Source organism: Nomascus leucogenys, chromosome 10 (genome assembly GCF_006542625.1).
Source record: "Nomascus leucogenys isolate Asia chromosome 10, Asia_NLE_v1, whole genome shotgun sequence".
Lineage (NCBI taxonomy): Eukaryota > Metazoa > Chordata > Mammalia > Primates > Hylobatidae > Nomascus > Nomascus leucogenys.
The window spans coordinates 33,276,865-33,295,928 of NC_044390.1; the positions used below are offsets into that span (position 1 = coordinate 33,276,865).

The 19,064-nt window shown below is 40.5% G+C and overlaps 1 protein-coding gene across 1 annotated transcript in view; it reads right to left on the reverse strand.

Annotated features, from left to right (window-relative positions):
* TPH2 (tryptophan hydroxylase 2) overlaps positions 1 to 19,064 on the reverse strand; it is a 93,294-nt gene that overhangs the window by 36,065 nt on the left and 38,165 nt on the right. The window contains exons 7-8 of the mRNA XM_003259553.2: positions 17,277 to 17,412; positions 1,859 to 1,985 (exon numbers count right to left, since the gene is read on the reverse strand). Of these exons, the coding sequence (XP_003259601.1) occupies positions 1,859 to 1,985; positions 17,277 to 17,412 (263 nt within the window). The remainder of the gene's footprint in view (positions 1 to 1,858; positions 1,986 to 17,276; positions 17,413 to 19,064) is intronic.

A 19,064-nucleotide genomic window follows, 5' to 3' on the forward strand; every position in this document is an offset into this window, starting at 1 on the left:
CTAATGAACGGAATATGGCCAATGTGAACAGCATCTGATCAAGCCACAAAAGACATCACAGCTTTCTCCTTGCTCTCACTCTCTCTCATCTCTTGTGGAGGAAGCCAGTGTCCATGTCATAAGTAGCCTAAAGAGAGGCCCACACGGTGAGGAACCAAGGCCTCCTGCCAATAGCCACATGAGTGAGCCATTTTGGAAGCCAATTCCCAAACCTTCAGACAATTACAGGCCCAGCCAGCATCTTGACTACAACCTCCTGAGAGTCCCTGAGCCAGGACCACTCAGCTAAGCTGCTTTCAAATTTCCAACCATAAAAATTATGATATAATAGATGTTTGTTTTTTTAAGCTACTGAGCTTTGAGATAATTTATTATATTGTGATGGATAGCCAGTACAAATGAGATACAATCCTTATACCAGAAGTTACAAATTGGAAGTCAAGATCTAGATTCAGTCTACAAATATATTTTCTTCAGCTCATAACGGTGGGATTTTTTTTAATAAGCCAACATTTAAAAATCATTAAATTTCATTGAGAAATCTAGATTGCCAGTCTCTCTAAAAAATTTAGGAGATCTCTAGCAACACAAAGTCCTGCATCCCATCTCTGGCAACAAGCAGTAGAAGCTGAGAACCTGCTACACAAGAGACAAAATTATTCTAAGTACAAAACCAGGAAAAGATTTAATGGATGTTATAGTATCTTCCTAAAACTGAAGTTCTTCTGAAAACAAGCAATATGAGAGGATTGTCCTTGTCCACCACAGCCCCCACCAGAGCCTATTCATCTCCAAACGGATCCCAGAGGTCCTTGCCATTTAGATGGCTTCTGCATTGCTATTTATCTTTTAGTTGAGAAATATCTCCCAGTTCCTATATTTTTATCAAAAGTAGGAAACAAAAGATGTACTGAAAGGTCTGTGTGTTTTTAAGAAATCTAGGAGAAAACTTATTTCTGGGCAGAAATGAAGCATATTCCTGCATATCAAATATGCCACTGTGGTGTACCTGTGCTGAATACATACAATTTAAGATCGCATTTTTCATCACTAGGCTAACTGACTGGTCCCTGTAGGTAATGGGTTGGCTAAAACTGCTTTTTCTCTTCCTGGGCCCTTAGAAAGGGAGCTAGGGTACAGCATATGAGCATGCTAGATCTGGCTCTTCAGCATCTTAAAGGTAGCAGCCAACATTAAACCTTTCCTCTCATATTGCTTGTTTTCAGAAGAACTTCAGTTTTAGGAAGATACTATAACATCCATTAAATCTTTTCCTGGTTTTGTATTTAGAATAATTTTTGAGCCTCAGTCATACTGCTTGTTGACTCAAATTATGTCTGACTACAACCATAGAATAATCAGAGAGAGTTTCAGGTGCAACCCCTACTTTATAATATATGTATACCTTTTACTATTACTAATATTTCTGTGAGAGTCAGCAAACCACAGCACACAGGCTAAATCTGGCCCACCACCAGCTTTTATAAATAAAGTTTTATTGGGACAAAGTCACACTCATTTATTTACTTATTTGTTGTTGTCTGTGGCTGCTTTCATACCACAGTGGCTAAGCTGAGTAATTCTGACAGAGACCTTACGACCCACAAACCTAATATGTTTACTATCTAGCCCTTTATCTCTAGCTGACCCCTGAACAAGAATGATAAAATACAAATCTTTTGGTGGTCAATAAGCTGATAACTCATTGTGCTTCAAAAGAATACAACATAGGAAAAGGTAAGTTCACCATGTTTTCTCCAGAACATTTACCTGTAACTCATAGTCAATAATCCTGAAGCTTTCTTTACCTTACAAATGGACATAAATAGAACTGGTTTTAAGTTGAAAATGAACTCACCGTGGCTAGTTTCTGAACATCTTCATCTGATGCTCCCAGAGACGCCAGACCTATTTCTTGTGAAAACTGAGCAAACTTAGGATCCGCAAGTAGTGGAACATGTCCCAAGAGTTCATGGCATGTGTCTCTGACAAGAAAGACATCACAAAGACGTGTTATATAAGAAGCTTTAAATTACCACTGGTAGAACAAGACTTAAAATCCTAAATAAGACCTTGTCACTATAATTAATTAGTTACTACAGTTCATCGATGCTTGGACTTTTTAATCATTTTAATATGTCTGAAATCCCAGTGTATCTCATAATCAACAGCACTTAAAACATATGATATACAATATTTTAATAACATAAAAGCAACTTCTATTTTCAAGCTCTTACTATACACCAAGTACATGGTAAGTGTTTTCTTGTACACGTTATATCTTTTATTCTCAAAACAACCTTAGAGAATTAAAGTAACTTGTTAGCACGGGATCCTGTAGATCAGGGATAGGCAAACAACAGCCATGGTCCAAATCTGGTCCATTGCCTGTTTTTGTAAATAAAGTTTTATTGGAATACAGCCATGCCCATTCATCTGTATATTATCTGTGGCTTCTTTTGACCACACTGCAGAGTTGAGTAGTTGTGACTGAGATCATAGGGCTAAAATAATTAACTAGCTGGCACTTTATAGAAAAAATTTGCTGTTTCTTGCTATAGATAGTGAGGAAGGCAAAATTGGAATCCAATTTGTCATGTTTTTAAACTCTTGCTGTTAACCCTTAAGTTGCACTGCAACTCTGTTACACTTTGCCAGGTAATGGGTAACGGCAGAGAATTCTATTGTCATCATCATCAAAGTAGCTTTTCCAGTAGATGATTTATAGCTCTAATATAAGCAACTGTCTTGTGATAACACATTAGAAGAATCTCCCAGTTTTCTGCTTTGGTTAGCCTGAACTAGGCAATAACAGAAGCTGGAACCTCTCTCATTTGCCTGAGCTTTCATTTGGAGCCAGATAAGTGGGCAAAAGACAGGTATCTTTCACAACAATACATGGCAGATGCCTTCCTGAGTCATTGCCATGAATAATGAACCGTTCCATGATACCAAGCTTTAATGGAATGAATTCCCCTATGGTTGTCTGGGAATGGATTGAGATGCAGGAACATTTTAAATTATTGACCTAAAAGAAACACCAATTACCTAGCTAGTAATTAAAAGATATTTTTGATTTCACTTGTACTCCTCTGAAATACATCACTTCAAAAGGTGCTAGAATACAAATACCAGGTGCTACCATTATTACAATTATAAAATATGTTGGATGGTCACACAGTTGAAGCAAATGAATGATGGTCAATGGCCAAGATTGATGCCTACATAAAACAGATAGCATCACTCAATCACTCAATCAAAAAATTTTATTCCCACAGCTCAAACCATATCCCCAACCTTGGCCAGTTACTTCATAGAGAGCAGGTTGAAAGGACAGCCAATTGAGAATAGTGGACAGGATACTGAAACAAACTCCAAATTCATCCCTTGTCAACAGTATCAATAACTTCCTTTTTTGTACATGAACTGAACTGAATTTGTTTTTTAAAAAAAAAGGAATAGAGGTGGTTATTCTTCAATCACATTGCTTATGGCAAAGAAGCAGATTCACTGGATTTTAGGGTATAGGGGCATTTAAATGTAATCCAAGCCCTTCATTTTACAGATGAAGAAATGAAAAATAAAGAAGAGAGAGAGAATACACCGAGCTCCTACTACGTACTAAGTACTGTGCTAAATGTTTTCATGTCACGTTGGTAACGGAATCTTTCCTTACATGTTTTATAAAGGAATAATAAATGCAAATAAGAGAAACTTTTTATTCCAATTTAACAAATGAGGAAGCTAAAATTTAGTAAATCTAAGAATCTTTTCCTAGGCTACCACACCTTTGGCAAAGACAGAGACAATTCCTTTTTTTTAAAATCAGTGTCTCCTTTTGTTGCCCAGGCTAGAGTGCAGTAGTGCAATCACAGCTCATCGCAGCCTGGACCTCCTGGGCTCAAGCGATCCTCTCACCTCAGCCCCTCAAGTAGTTGGGACTATAGGCGCATGCCACCACACCTGGCTAATTTTTTGTAGAAATGTCAGGGGCAGGGGTGGGGGGGTGGTTCCTCACAATGTTGTCTAGGCTGGTCTTGGACTTCTGACCTCAAGCGATCCTCCACCTCCGCCTCCCAAAGTGCCGGGATTACAGGCATGAGCCGCTGCACCCAGCCCAGAGACAAGGTTTGAAATCAAATTTTTTGAACTCCAAAGCTACACTCTTTCTGCTCTCTGTTGTTTCAATTTGTAGATAGGGTGTAAGCAAGAAAGGGGCTGGGACGTACATAGCTTAGGCCATAGGAAGAGAGTTTAGCCAAGCTAGCTAGCAGAAATAAAAATGTAGTCAGTATTTCCTAAGTCTCTTTTCCTCCAACTCAGTGCTTCTCAACTTTCCAAATCACTTGAGGAGCATTTTAAAAATACCGAATGGCTAGGCCCTGCCTTAGACTAATTCAATCAGGCTCCCTGAGATAAACCTGAGCATTTTTTTTTTTTAGACTCTCACCAGGTGATAATAAGATACAGCCAGGGCTGAGATTCACTGTGATAACTGATGACTTTAGGAGCTCTCCTAGCAAGCTTCAAGCAACTAGTACTTAAAACTACATCTGAATGTGATTATGTTATTTAGAGCTGCTCAAGTTTAATTCCACTAAAATTACATCATGATACTGAAGAATAATGAAAGGTGGTGACTGAGAGGTAGATGGGTAACTAATTCGTTCTCCATGTGCATTTGATTCAGTTACAAGTCCAATAGTTCTAAGCCGGGAGTGGACCCCATGGACTCATTCTTGTGATCAATTTTTTTAAAAGGTCAGGCCACCTGCACCAATATTGGAATTAAGATCAAGTAACCTACCATGGAAAAATCTGAAAACCTCCATTGTGGCTCATGATGTAAATGCTAAAGAACTCCCACTGATCCAGGCAGAAGATGTGGCAACAATAATTTTAAATTAGTCACTATATCAAACTCCAAGAAAATACTGAAGATGATGAGTATTCTCTCATTGACATAAGCAAGGTGAGCAGAAACTAAAGTAACAATTATAGTGAATGCTTACTATGAGCCAGGCACTGTGCTAAATGCTTCATAATGTAAGAAGAGAATAGGGTAGGTCAAAGCTACAGTGGTGGGAGATGCTTGGTGCAGTATGGAATTTAGCTTTGAACTTGTTAAATACTTGAAGAAGGCCAATCCAAAAGACAGTCTTCTGTCTACTTACATACTAATGGAGTCCAAAAGCTTACTGGTAGAAAGTAAAGTGAAAAGTTAGCACTTAGGAAAATACTAGAGATCCAAAGACATTCAGGAGTCAGTTCTCCATGGTAGAAAAAGGAGCTATCACCTGAGTGTTAAGACGTCATTATCAGAAACCTGTAACTCACTAGCCAACTTAAGAACCTTTAATACCATTACAATGACAAGTAATCTAACTACACATAGAAGAGGATAAAATAAATTATAAATTTGGAAGAAAAAAAATCATACAATACAGCAGAGTAAGTTATATTATTTCATTAAGAATGAAAGCCTGAAACGAGATGTCTAGCAGAATTATTAACAGAACCTCAGAGATACTCTTTGCTCTGTTATAAGTAGAAATGATCGTGCGCTATTTTGCTAGCTTGTGCCCTCTTCTCAGCTCCATTTCCATGCAGAGACCCTGAGAAAGAACTTCCCTTCAGATTCCTGAACAAAGTGTGGACACAGCATGTCATGGGGCCAAGGCTTTAAGCACCTATATTTCAAGACCAGGAACAAGTTTATTATATTTTATGTCTTTGGTGAAACTTTCTCAGAAATAAACACCATATGGTTCTCTATCCCACTGTATTTGGCTAAGGTACATGTAGACGAAGGAAATTGAAGTGACTGGAAACTCTTCAACCAAAGAGCAAAGATTTTTAACATTACTAATAAAAGCAATTCATTAACTTTGAAAAGTTCACATTTTTTTAGATTCTCTGAGACCAGAGGACTTAGAAGCTGAAGTCACCTCCATTCTTTGGGGCAGAGAGGGGTTCCAGGCTATGGGGAGTCTGAAGGAGAATGCAGACTGCAAAGCCTTCTCTCTAACCTCTGTACCAATTAAGGTCTGTTGGGCTGAAATTATGCTATTAAACTCTATTTTACAAAGTGCAAATACCACTGTGCTGTGTCCTGCATGTAAAGTAGTTTGAGATCCCTACTTTGGTTGTATCATCCACAGCCGAACCCCTGAGTATCTAATTATGAACAGGTTTCTGATGTGAGTTCACAACTATTGCCTTATCTCACCAGATCTCTCCGAAAAGATTCAATTATTTGGCCATAATTGCACCTGTCAGTACATGCTGCCTCCAATCTCTAGATCAGCAAACTTTTCTCTTTTTAACTCCCATCCCTTTGATACATTTTTGCCTGAATACTGCTTTTTAGAGTCCTTTTCACAAACGTGCTCTGTTCACTGGAAATACAAGACCTTTCAAAGCTGTTAACACTGTAAAACATCATATCTCCTTTTATTTAAAAAAAGAAGAAAAAAAGCAAGAGCTGATATCAGACACTAAACTTTTGCTGCTCTAAATTGGAATCTTCTCTGATAAGCCCTGCTAGGGGGATTCTAAAGCCTGCAGAAACAGATCCACAAAGGAGCCTCGGCGAAATGTCTCCGGGAAATTCTTAACTCAGTCCAAGAAAGTAGCCATCATTTTGCTATGAAGAAATAAGGGTTCTGGTTGTTAAGTTCAAATTCAAAATGAGTCTGCATTTTTCTCCTCTTATCAGTTTTCAAAGCTGACTCCTCACACTACGTGTCGAACAACTCCTTTTTATTTTTGTTGTAAATTAAAGCCTTTACGAGGAATTGAGTGAGCATCCAACATTTGCTTCCCATCCCAAATCTGCACAACTGTCTTTTAAAACATATTTCTATAGGTTTTGTTTGCTCTAAATAACACAGAAGCCAACACTTTATCTAAATCACGAAGAGAAGGAAAGGGAGATGAGCGGGAGAGGTGAAGACTTTGCATTAATAAAAGGAAGCAGGAGGATGAGCTGGGAGCCAAAATAGGGTGCGTTTTTCAGCTTTCACACAACAGTTGGTGGGTAAATGCAAGTAATGTGGGATAACACACTGGGATGCGTTGCAGACAGGTGACTTAGTTTGCTTTCACTGCATAAGATGATAAGGGGAATTAACTTGGTAGTGAGGCAACTTTTTCTCAGAGCTTGTTTTGGAGCCATATACGGAGTTTCTTTAGTTTAGATTTAAAATAGCATACTGTAAAATCTGACCCAGATAAGATTTTAGGCAATTCTTATGATCACTCCTTCTTATATCCCTATCACAGTATAGCTACAAAAAGTCACCTTTTTTTTTTTTTTAATAAAGCCAGGAATCTGGATGTTGCCCTGGAGAAAATCTTCCTTGCTTTTTCCCCTCAGGAATCACAAGGACGTGCACTGATGTTTCTCTCCTTTACTACAATTCTTTTAAGACTGGCAGATATTATAGTTGTCTTTCTTAAAATTTAGTTCATTGTGTGCCTATTTGTACCAGGTGCTATATTAGGAACCGAGGCTTAAAAGTAACTAAGGCATAATCTTAGAATAACTCCTAGCAAAAGTCACCATCTGGTTCCAGAAAAAGGCAATCAAATAGCAAGTACAAACTTTCCTGATGCATAAAAAGAAACAATTTCCAGTTCTTAGAGGGACCGCAGAAAGAGTGCAATGGAAATTCTGTTGGTATGTCACTAGCTCCCTACTGATATAGCTTAGATATTTGTACCCAGCCAAAATCTCACATTAAAATGTAAACCCCAATGTTGAAGGTGGGGCCTGGTGGGAGGTGACTGGATCACAGGGGTAGATTTCTCATTAATGATTTAGCACCATCCTCTTGGTGCTGTCCTCGGAATAGTGAGTGAGTTCTCCCGAGATCTGGTCATTTAAAAGTGTGTGGCACACCCCCTCCAACTCTCTCTCTCATTCTTCCTTTCGCCATGTGAAGTGCTCCTTTTTTGCCTTCCGTCATGATTGGAAGCTTCCTGAGGTCTCCCCAGCAAAAGATGCCACTATGCTTCCTGTGCAGCCTGCAGAACTGCGAGCCAATTAAACCCCTTTTCTTTATAAATTTCCCAGTCTCGGGTATTTTTTATAGCAATGCAAGTATGACCTAATACACCCACCATTTCTGAAGTATTTCTTATTTCTTGAAGAAATAAGAGATATTTAACTTTCTCTCCACCTCTCCAAGTTCAGTGTAATTAAGAAAGCAATATAACACAACAGTCAAAAGCATATACCCTAGAGTCAGACCTAAGTTCATCTCTCATATTCTCATGTAGGCAAATTACTTAGAGCAGCACTGTCCAATGGGACTGTCTGCAATGATAAAAATGTTCTGTATCTGCACCATCCAATATAATAGCCACTTGACACAGGTGTCTACTGAACACTTGAAATGTGGCTAGTGCTACTGAAGAACCAAATGTGTACTTTCATTTAATTTTAATTAACAAATGTAGATAACCACATCTTACCATATTGGACAGCACAGACATAGTGTTTTCTCACCTATAAAATGGAGATTGTAAGATTTCTTCTCTCTTACATTATTTTTTCTTTTTTCTTTTATTGAGATGGAGTTTCGCTCTTATTGCCCAGGCTGGAGTGCAGTAGCCTGATCTCGGCTCACTGCAAGCTCTGCCTCTCTCTCAGGTTCAAGCGATTCTCCTGCCTCAGCCCGCCAAGTAGCTGGGATTACAGGCACCTGCCACCACCCCCAGCTAATTTTTTTGTGTTTTTAGTAGAGACGGGGTTTTACCATGTTGGCCAGGCTGGTCTCAAACTCCTGACCTCAGGTGATCTGCCCGTCTCAGCCTCCCAAAGTGCTAGGATTACAGGCGTGAGCCACCACACCCAGCCATCTCTTACATTATTAAACAATGTAGTAAGAGAATGCATTGAAAATCTTAGTTCCCGTTAAGTTAGGTATTATTACTTATTATATTAAATTGTATTTATACCTAAGCCTATCATACGTGAATAAGTTTTGCCCTTTGAGAAGGTACTTTATCACTTAAAAAGGAGTAAGTTTCTCCAGGACAGAGACTAGGCCATGTTCATATTTGGGTCTGCAGTGCTTAAAAAAGCCTGGCACATAAGATATGCTCAATAACTGCTTTTTTAACTCAACTGAATAGAGCAGATGATGGGGCTCTGTTGCTCCAAACAGAAGTGAATCCAAGTGAAACTCAAGTATGGTTTTCCTAATTTCCAGTGTCACATAAAGGCTTTGGACCAGAACTTGGTTTCGCTATTTTCTAGTTGTGTAACCTTAGGGAAATTACCAGACTTCTTTGAACCTTGGAATTGCCATCTGTAAAATGGTGACAATCCTGTCCACCTAATAGAGATGAGTGGGATGATGCCAGACAAACAGAATGTGTGTGGGAAATGTCTGCTCCCTCTTTCCTTCTCTCTTGTGGTGCTTCTGTGCCCATCCATAGACGCAATTCTCTACACGGTAGTAAAGAGGTATGAACAGTGATTCCTCTTTCTTGCATAAAATTCAATCATTTTGGATTTCTTCTTCTGAACTTGCAATTTAAAAATGCAAATACTCCTGGAAAAATTTCTCCCTGGTCATCTCAGTCTTCCACACCTGAAAATACATAATGAACCTCTCCCTGACTACAGAGTGCTGAAGGAATATAAATTTTGATTTGGGCCAGGTGCTTCTAGGTGCTAATTTTGGATTATGGGCTCTGCACAAGGAAAACAGAACCGGGTGCAGGGGCAGGGGAGAGTGACATAAGGAATCCTGCTTTGAATCCGCTAAAAAAAAAAAAAAGAAGGGTGGCTGAAGCATTGAAGCTTTATCCCAAGTCACTACAGAAAACAGCCTAAAAGAACAAAAACAGGGCTCCAGCAGACACTTAGACACAATTTTGGTTTCAAACTGCACATTTTAAATAATGTATAGGATTTTTAAAAAATAGAATGTATATTGTTAGAATGCTTAAGCTCTGTAGACAAAAGGCTCTATAAGAAATCTCAGGGGTTATTTTTGCTTTAGGCACTTCACAAAACTAGACACAATATTACAATTGAAAACTTGGGAGTCCAGGTTTAGGAATGTGGCCTTGTAACTAAGGACGCACTGGAATTTTATGAGGCACATTAGCCCTTCACATGAATTTAAGAGGTGCCGAGTAAGGGTGGACTTATTTGGTGTTTTTATAAAGCTTTTTCCTCTCCAAAGATCAAAGTGTTATTTCATCATCGCTCACACAGGGAGGTGAAATGGCTTGCCGACAGTCACACTGGGAGCTGAGAGTGGGGCCTGCATTTCTGGGCGAGCAGTCCTTAGGTCCTTCTGCCTGAGGACACAACAGTCTCCTATCTGCATTACTGCCCTTTGAGAAGGTACTTTATCACTTAAGAAGGAGTAAGTTTCTCCAGGACAGAGGTTAGGCCATGTTCATATTTGGGTCTGCGGTGCTTAGAAAAGCCTAGCATATAAGCTATGCTCAATACCGTAGAGAGGTACTGTCCCCTTCTTTTTCCCAGTGAGATAGCAGATGTCTCCTCCTCTTGATAAATGGGGCAGACCAACTGTGACCTTGTGAAGATCAAAGGGGAGGGTGGGCCTCTAAGGAGCCTGGAAGTTGGGCCAAGGACTGGATGGGGCAGCAGAGCACTAAGCTATATAATAGCCATAAACTGTCTTTAGGGTTCTGGCAAATCAGGGTCACCAAATAAAAGTAAGGAAGTATCCCTTTCAAGGCCAGGCACAGTGGCTCACTCCTGTAATCCCAGCACTTTGGGAGTCCAAGGTGGGCGGATCACGAGGTCAAGAGTTCGAGACCAGCCTGACCAACATGATAAAACCTCATCTATACTAAAAATACAAAAATTAGCCAGGCGTAGTGGCAGGCCCCTGTAATCCCAGCTACTCAGGAGGCTGGGGCGGGAGGATCGCTTGAACCCAGGAGGCGGAGGTTACAGTGAGCCGAGATCGCACCACTGCATCCCAGCCTGGGCAACAGAGTGGGACTCCGTCTCAAAAAAAAAAAAAAAAAAAGAAAGTAGCCTTTTCAAATCCCTTCTACAAAATGTGCCATTGGAAAACAACAACAACAACAAAAATGCTATTCAGCTTCAGCCTACAAATAAGTTTTGAGTATTTTTGTTTAGTGTTACTGATTAACAAAATAGTGGCTAAGCCCACAGGTGCTGGCATTACTCACGAAGCTCAAACCCTGACTCACATACTTACCAGCTGTGTTACCTTGGGCAATGTACTTAACCTTTCTGTGTCTCATTTCCTCATCTATAAACTCAGAATAATAATAATAACAACTCAAAGTATTGTAGTATTAGGTGAGTTCGTCCATACATAACACTTAAAATAGTGTCTGGTGCTATTAACAGTAAACCTGTGTCCAGTTGATATATAGGAGACATGTTTGCTATTCATAGTAAAAGTATTGTCGCTACTGCTGTTGTGGTTGCTGTCAAGATTATCTACGCTGAAGGATGGAAGGAATTAAAGTATTTTCAGGTCTTGGGGCCTCTAACATCTTAACTGGCCCTCGGTATAGCCAAACCAGACTTCTCCTAAGGGAGAGGATGGCTACCAAACTGAGGGTATATGCACCAGTTACAAAGCAGGAAAGGTAGGCCAGATGACCAGCTTTCTGGGAACATGCCATTTTCCAAGAATCACTGGTAATAATGCTGCACTGCAATCCTGGGCAGCAAGAATGGTAATAGTGCTATGGAGGAAGCCAGGTGCACGAGCAGGAGGCTTGGCACCAAGCTCACATGTCCTATGGGAAAGAACACATTTAAGCTAAACACAGCTCGTGGGCATGCAGGTTAAACCAGGAAGACCATGCTGAGACGACTTCAGCAAGGCCTGATATTAAAAACACCAACAACAGCCAGGGCCCAAGTCCCAGAACCTCTCGAGTGGGAACAAGGAGGAAAAGTTGGGAAAGAAAAAATTCATATTTTTCCTCTCATTATGGACCTAGTGAGAGACATCTGTTCAATCAAGAGAGGAGCAACCAAGTTTTCCTAATAAGCAAAAAATTCATTTACTTTACTTAGAAACGGATGAAAAATGTGTCAGAAATAATTCACTTTTATTTTTCTTATAAAATTAAACAGCGGCAATTAGAAAAATCACCTGACTGCAAAGCCTTTAAACAGTTATATTTAAAAATAACATTAATTGCCACTAAACTGGTCAACTGCAACAAAAAAGATGTTCCTTAACACAAATTATTTCATTGTATTATGGCAATATAAGTTGCAATATTAGTCACTGGTGCCCTGAATTATTCCTCAATGCTGAAAGTTTGCTCTTTGATTTGAAAAGTGACGCCGGCAGAAAAGAAGAGATGTGTGGAATGAGAACAACACAGCAAAGGGTGCTGCCTTGGCATTAGAAATAGAACACCACACCCATATGGCCCAAGCTAGCAGCCAGTGATAAGAACTGTGAGTTATCGTTCCTACCTAGCAGACGGGGCCCTCACTTTGCCTTTTAAACAGACCACTGAAACATCTGACCATGAACCTTAAGGGGCTCACACACTGCTAGTTGCCAGGGTTTGTGCTATCTCTCTCTTTCTCTCTCTATCTCTGTCTCTCTCTCTGTGTGTCTGTCTGTCTGTCTCTCTCTCTCTCTCTCTCTTTCTGCCTGACTCTCCATTCCTGATCCACAGGACCCAGGGTTGAAGGAGGACTGCTTTCCTGATACACTGCACCCTCTCTGTCTAGGATCTGCAAGTAACCCTGTTCTAAAAGATGAGGTGGACGGAGGGCATAGCATGGGAGAGCACACAATGGACTTCCCAGAGAGACAAAAACGAGATCAGGGAGATTTAGAACTTCTCACGATTTTGTTCTGCCACTGTACACATGCCAGGCGATGCTCACATGCCTACATAACTTGGAACTCTGCATCTTTCCCTCTCGTTCCAGTGAGTGAGAGGGAAGGTATTATTGGAATAACTTTGAATTTGGCCCAATTGATTTTTTTTAAAGGAAATCATTTGCAAACTTTATTACCCGATTAGTGAGAACATTGCAATCACAGCCGATCAAAGCATGGGGCCAGGCAATACTGAAATGCAGATTCATTGCCTCAGGCACTGCTCAAAGGGAGAAAAAGCAAGAGTCCATTTCCTCTTCTAGCAGATCAGTGACCTTTCAATCCAGGCATTAATGCATAGAAAAGCAACTCCTCCCACCAGGAAAACCAGAAGTCACTAGTTTGCCAGGAGTTCTTTATTGTCTTCCAGGCCAGAAAACTTTCCCCCAGGAAACCAGTCTAATCTGCCATCACTTTTTTTTTCTTTTTATAGATTCAGGGAGTCCATGTGCAGATCTGTTGCAGGAATATATTGTGTAAAGGCGAGGTTTGGTTTCTAGTGTACCAGCTTTAGAGAAGCCAGAGTCTTTAAAATTGTAAAATGTAAAAAGAGTCGAAGATATGTTTAAAATCCAATGTGTGTTGAAAGCTGTGATGGCAAAATATGTTCTACCAGACTGAAAGGGAAAATAAAATTCTCTTTTCAGATAATGTATTTTTTGTTGCTTCATGCTCATTTCTACTGGGTCTTCAGGGCTCACCTTTGTCTCATTAGCGCAGCCTCCACTACAACAGTTCAGCAATTGAAAGCAGTTATTTGGAAGCACAGTACAAGCACCAAACACAGTAGCCAAGTTGAACTTCATAAATTGGAGAATCTGCCCTCTAGTTGGTTTTCAATTGAGGAAATGGGATTTCATTACAAAGACAATGCCTGTGAAAGTGCTTGGGCAGGAAACAGCCCTCCCAGTATAGTACCCATAGATTCAAACTATGTGGCTGAGAAGGGACTTAGGACTTCACAATATACAAGGATTAAAAAGATCTTTACAGAGAATTTTGTCTGCATGGTATATTTCTGGAAGGATGAAATGGAAACTAGTAGCAGTGGTTGCCTCTGGAGAGGATGCACTGGGTATCAAGGGAACAGAGGATGGAAAGAAACTCACTGTTCACAGTATATACCTTTAAGTGCACTTTAAATTCTGAATTATGCATATGTATTACCTATTCATAAAGTAATAATTTTAAAAACCAAATGAATGGCCTGTAATCCCAGCACTTTGGGAGGTCGAGGCAGGTGGATCACCTGAGGTCAGGAGTTCAAGACCAGCCTGGCAAACATAGCAAAACCCCGTCTCTACTAAAAACACAAAAAAATTAGCTGGATATGGTGGCACACGCCTGTAATCCCAGCTACTGAGGAGGCTGAGGCAGGAGAATTGCTTGAATCCAGGAGGCAGAGGTTGCTGTGAGCTGAGATTGCACCACTACACCTGACAGAGCGAGACTCTGTCTATAAAAAGAAAAAAAAATACGAATGATATGAAACCCACAAAAACTAAAGGGCTTGTAAAAACAACCCCAAGTTAGTGAATCCCAAGTTTCCATCCTCTGACTTAGTCTCCTCTTATCTGTGTAGTCATAGGAGACTTGGAAGAAAAATGACTACTCCATCTATTGTGGGTGCTTTACATTCACTTCTGAGCTTATAATCTTTACTTGTAACCACCAGAAACTTCTCCATCTGGAGGTTCCAGCCATGGGCACCTCACAGACACCATACCCCAAACCCAAATCCTCCTCTTCCCTCCCTCTTTCCTTTTCTCTTCCCTCCAAGCTTGATCCTCCTCCAATATTCTCAGTCATTATTAGAAATGACTTTCCACTCAGCTTACCAAACAAAAACCTTAGCCCTAGCTTAGGGGCCCTCCCCTCGTCTCACCCCTATTGTAGTCACTGGATATTGTTACTTCCATCTCTATGGTGTTAAGAGGGCATTAAATAGGTGCCCTCTTGTACTATACCTCTGACCTCATCTAGCTCCACACCTTATGAACTATATTCCTTCATAGAATGTGAGCTCCCCAACTGGTTTTCCATGTTGTTCATTCTCAACAATTCCCCAGCCCTCACCCCCAGGCATTTTTCTCCAATACACTTACCTGACTATGCCTAAGAACCGTGGATAGCTCCCTGTTGCCTACAGAATTAAGTCCAAGTGTCCTAGTTGGACAAATGATCATTTATAACATGGCCTGAAGATACATTTCATCCCTAATACATAAACTGTACCCTGGCTATTCTGATCTAACAAGCCTTGCACATGTATGCCTCTTGCACGTCTCCACAACTTTGCACTTGCTGTTTCCCCTGACTTGCAAAGCCTCCCCTTCCCTCCCCATCCAGCCTTGTACAAAAATGAAATTTCTGCTCATCCTTCCAGACCCCCACACAGGTTATACGTTCTCTGAAAGGCCTTTCAGGACTGTGCCTTCCTCTGTGCTCTCCAGCACTTTGTACACACACTAATTATAACCCTAACCACACTATTTCCTAATTATTTATGTTTCTATCTCCACTGCCAGAATGTGAGCTACTTTAAAATAAAAAATAAAAAAAAAGCTACTATATTTTATTTATCTCTGAATCCACTGCACTGCCCTGCTAGCATTGCACATAAATGTTTGCTGAATGAATTGGCCGAAAGTACTTTGGTAAAAATGTAACACATTATCCTCTGTGGCTAAAATCTCATTTATTTGCCTCTCTCTCTCTCCGAATACCTATTGGCACGCTATCACAGTCTCAGGAGGGCCAGTTATTCAAAGGGAACTAACAAAGTGCCTTCTATTTGTAAACAGGGCCATTTGTAAACCCTCTGGGCTAGATTTAGAGATTGCCTTTCTAACTCTGACAGTGCTTCTTTGAGCACTCACTCCGCTGAAAGAAGCATTTCTTTTCCAAATGTCTGGGGTCCTGTAAGTAACCTTTGTTTACCCTGAAAACACTTTCAGGGAAGCTGAAAAAAGCTTTAAAAAAATGTAGTGACCTGACAGGGACCTACCTGGACTGTGAGCCTTATGCCCGCCTAGGAAAAGGAAGGGTGCTTCAGGGACTTGACTTACCCTTGCTCACTTCTACTACCACCAGCTACTTAACTGCTTGAACCTCAAAATCTTCTCTGCTCCCCAGTGAAGACCATGGCAACCCATTAACCACGAGTGCATTCAAGTAAAGCAGCATCATAAGCAAAGCGATACCCTGAGTGGCCCGAAGAACGGTGGGGTAAGATTAAAGCAAGGCACTCATTTTAATGCAACTCAGGAAGGCAAAAGAACCCCAGAGCTCCCAGCCTCAGGGTCTTTGCTTTTGCTGTTCTCTCGGCCCGAAATTCTCCACCCCATCATATACACATTCAAGTCTTTGCTCAGATGTTGTTTACCAAGAAGGTGTCCTGACCCAATCCAAAAAAACAGCACCCAGGACTCTCCATCTCCTCCCCATTTGTCTTCACAGCACTTATTAGCACTTCACGGAAGCACTTACACCTGACACCATATTCCCTGTCTGTCTGTCTGTACGCTAACCATTGTCTTCACCATTCACCTGGAAGGGCAGGAATGCTGTCTCATTCCCAGACAATCCAAGCATGTAGTTGTCTCCCAGTAAATGCTCGTTACATATTTTAAAACACTCGAAGAAATATGATACAGGGCATTTCACACTTGGAGACTGTACGGTCCCACGTGTGATTAGGCCAAATGATTAACATGTGGGTGTTCCCAGCTTACTCCTGCTTCCTACCCATGTCAGAGCAGTATAGCATCACCTCTTAGCTTCTCTCCCCACTTCTAGCTTACCCATTGTCCATGAGAGAATGGATAAAAGCCCCAAAGAAAAACTGACAGAACCAGGGAAGAATCACAAACCTCATCTATATCTGGAGGTGATGGGCAGGACTAGAGAAGTGTTCAAGAAACTAAAATGGCAGGGAGAGCAAAGCACAGAGTTTGAGTTTGGAGGTGATGAAAGAGATGAGAGGGGATTAGTAATGAGTTGCTATGGTGTGTGTACATGAACCTCCTTCACATGAAAGAGGCCTCGTAATGAGAGAGCCTCACATGTTTTGACCATGTGTCAGCATCTACTTTACACTTCTGTGCCTTCTCTTCCTTATCAGAAATGGAGGTCTAGCCAAGCAGATGGCTCAGTGTTGGGATAAAGCTAGAGCATCGAGCCAGAGCTGGAATATCAGGGGCCCCCACGGACCCAGCTGAGGATCCTTCAGTGAGCCCTTTTCTCTTTAGGTGAGTGACATGACTCTCACTAGCTCAAAGAAATTAGTTTGGAGGTAAAACAGGGCCTAAGTCATTTTCAGGTAAAGTGATCATTGACCACTTTATGGTGTGGTGGTCTCTGTCCAGCCTGGGCTTTAATGTAGGTACTCACGGTTCTGGGGTGTAGAGGGGATCGGAGCCATGCCGGATGTACTGGGTACAGTGGAACACTCTGTAGGCCAGTCCTGCCAGAAAGTCTCGTGGGCTCAGGTATCCAGCCACTGGCCTCACCGTGAAGCCAGACCTTTCTAAAAAGGCAACAGAAAGAGCCAACTAAATATTAACCCAGCAAGACTTGAGGGCCCAAGCAGGAGCTTCTACTATTTATAAGGAAGATCCAGAAACAAAGTAATCAAGGTCATAAACCTCTTGACAACTGAGTGACATATAATGTTAACAGCTATCATGTTTGGTGCTTCTGATGACTAAAATCACTCTCAAATGATGGTTTCCAGGAGAACAAGACATTCAAGAAAACGAAAAGAAGGGTGAAAAAAGTATTTAGAGATTTCAATTCAGAAGCCCAATTAGGATAAGAAATCTCAGATAAACTGATTACAATCAAAAGTGATGCTTACCACATGTTACCTGGTATCTTTCTAAGAGACATACCTAGGGATCTCTTCTGTGTGCATGTTTTCAGTGACACACAGCTAAGCACCCCCTTCACTAGCATCTTCAAATCAGTTCACACTGAGGCTTTCTATTGCCAATACCCACTAACTCCTTCATTCTATATTGTTTTCTGTGATGTTATATCAATTATCATGATTTGAAGAGGTACACCAAAGCCCTACATGCTCTATTGGCTTATGGTAAGAGGAAACAAAGCAAGAATGCAATAAAGTCTATAAACCTACCCTATACCACTAATTCAATTAGGTTGTGAGTCATCAGTGTTCTCAGTCTAAGGGCTACTTAATGTTTTCGTCTCAGGAAGGCCCAGAAAACTTACAACAGCAGGGCTATTCTTTTTTTTTTTTTCAAATACGCATTTTATTAAAATGTTGTATAGAGTCGTGCATTGCTTAACAATGGGGATACATTCTAGGAAATGCATTGTTAGGTGATTTTGTTGTGTAAATCTCATAGAGTGTACTTACACAAACCTAGATGGTACAGCCTACTCCTAGGCTACAAATCTGTACAACACATTACTATACTGAATACTGTAGGCAACTGTAACACATTAGTAAGTATTTGTGTCTCTAAACATATCTAAACATAGAAAAGGTACAGTGAAAATACAGTATTATAATCTGATAAGATCACCATTATGCATGAGGTCCATTGTTGACCAGTCTATATGTAGCACATGACTATTTTTATTTTTTATTTTTTATTTTTTATTTTTTTTTTATTATTATTATACTTTAGGTTTTAGGGTACATGTGCACAATGTGCAAGTTTGTTACATATGTATCCATGTGCCATGTTGGTGTGCTGCACCCATTAACTCGTCATTTAGCATTAGGTATATCTCCTAATGCTGTCCCTCCCCCCTCCCCCCACCCCACAACAGTCCCCGGAGTGTGATGTTCCCCTTCCTGTGTCCATGTGTTCTTATTGTTCAATTCCCACCTATGAGTGAGAACATGCGGTGTTTGGTTTTTTGTCCTTGCGATAGTTTACTGAGAATGATGTTTTCCAGTTTCATCCATGTCCCTACAAAGGACATGAACTCATCATTTTTTATGGCTGCATAGTATTCCAGCACATGACTATTTTTAAATGGCTGCTTTAGTTTTGTTCTCTTCTCACAGGAGCAGTTCTATTTTTTAATATAAATTGTATATATTTAAGGTGTATAACTTTATGTTTTGGTACACACATACAGTAAGTCCTCAACATCATCGATAGGTTCTTGGAAATTGTGACTTTAAGTGAAATGACATAAAGC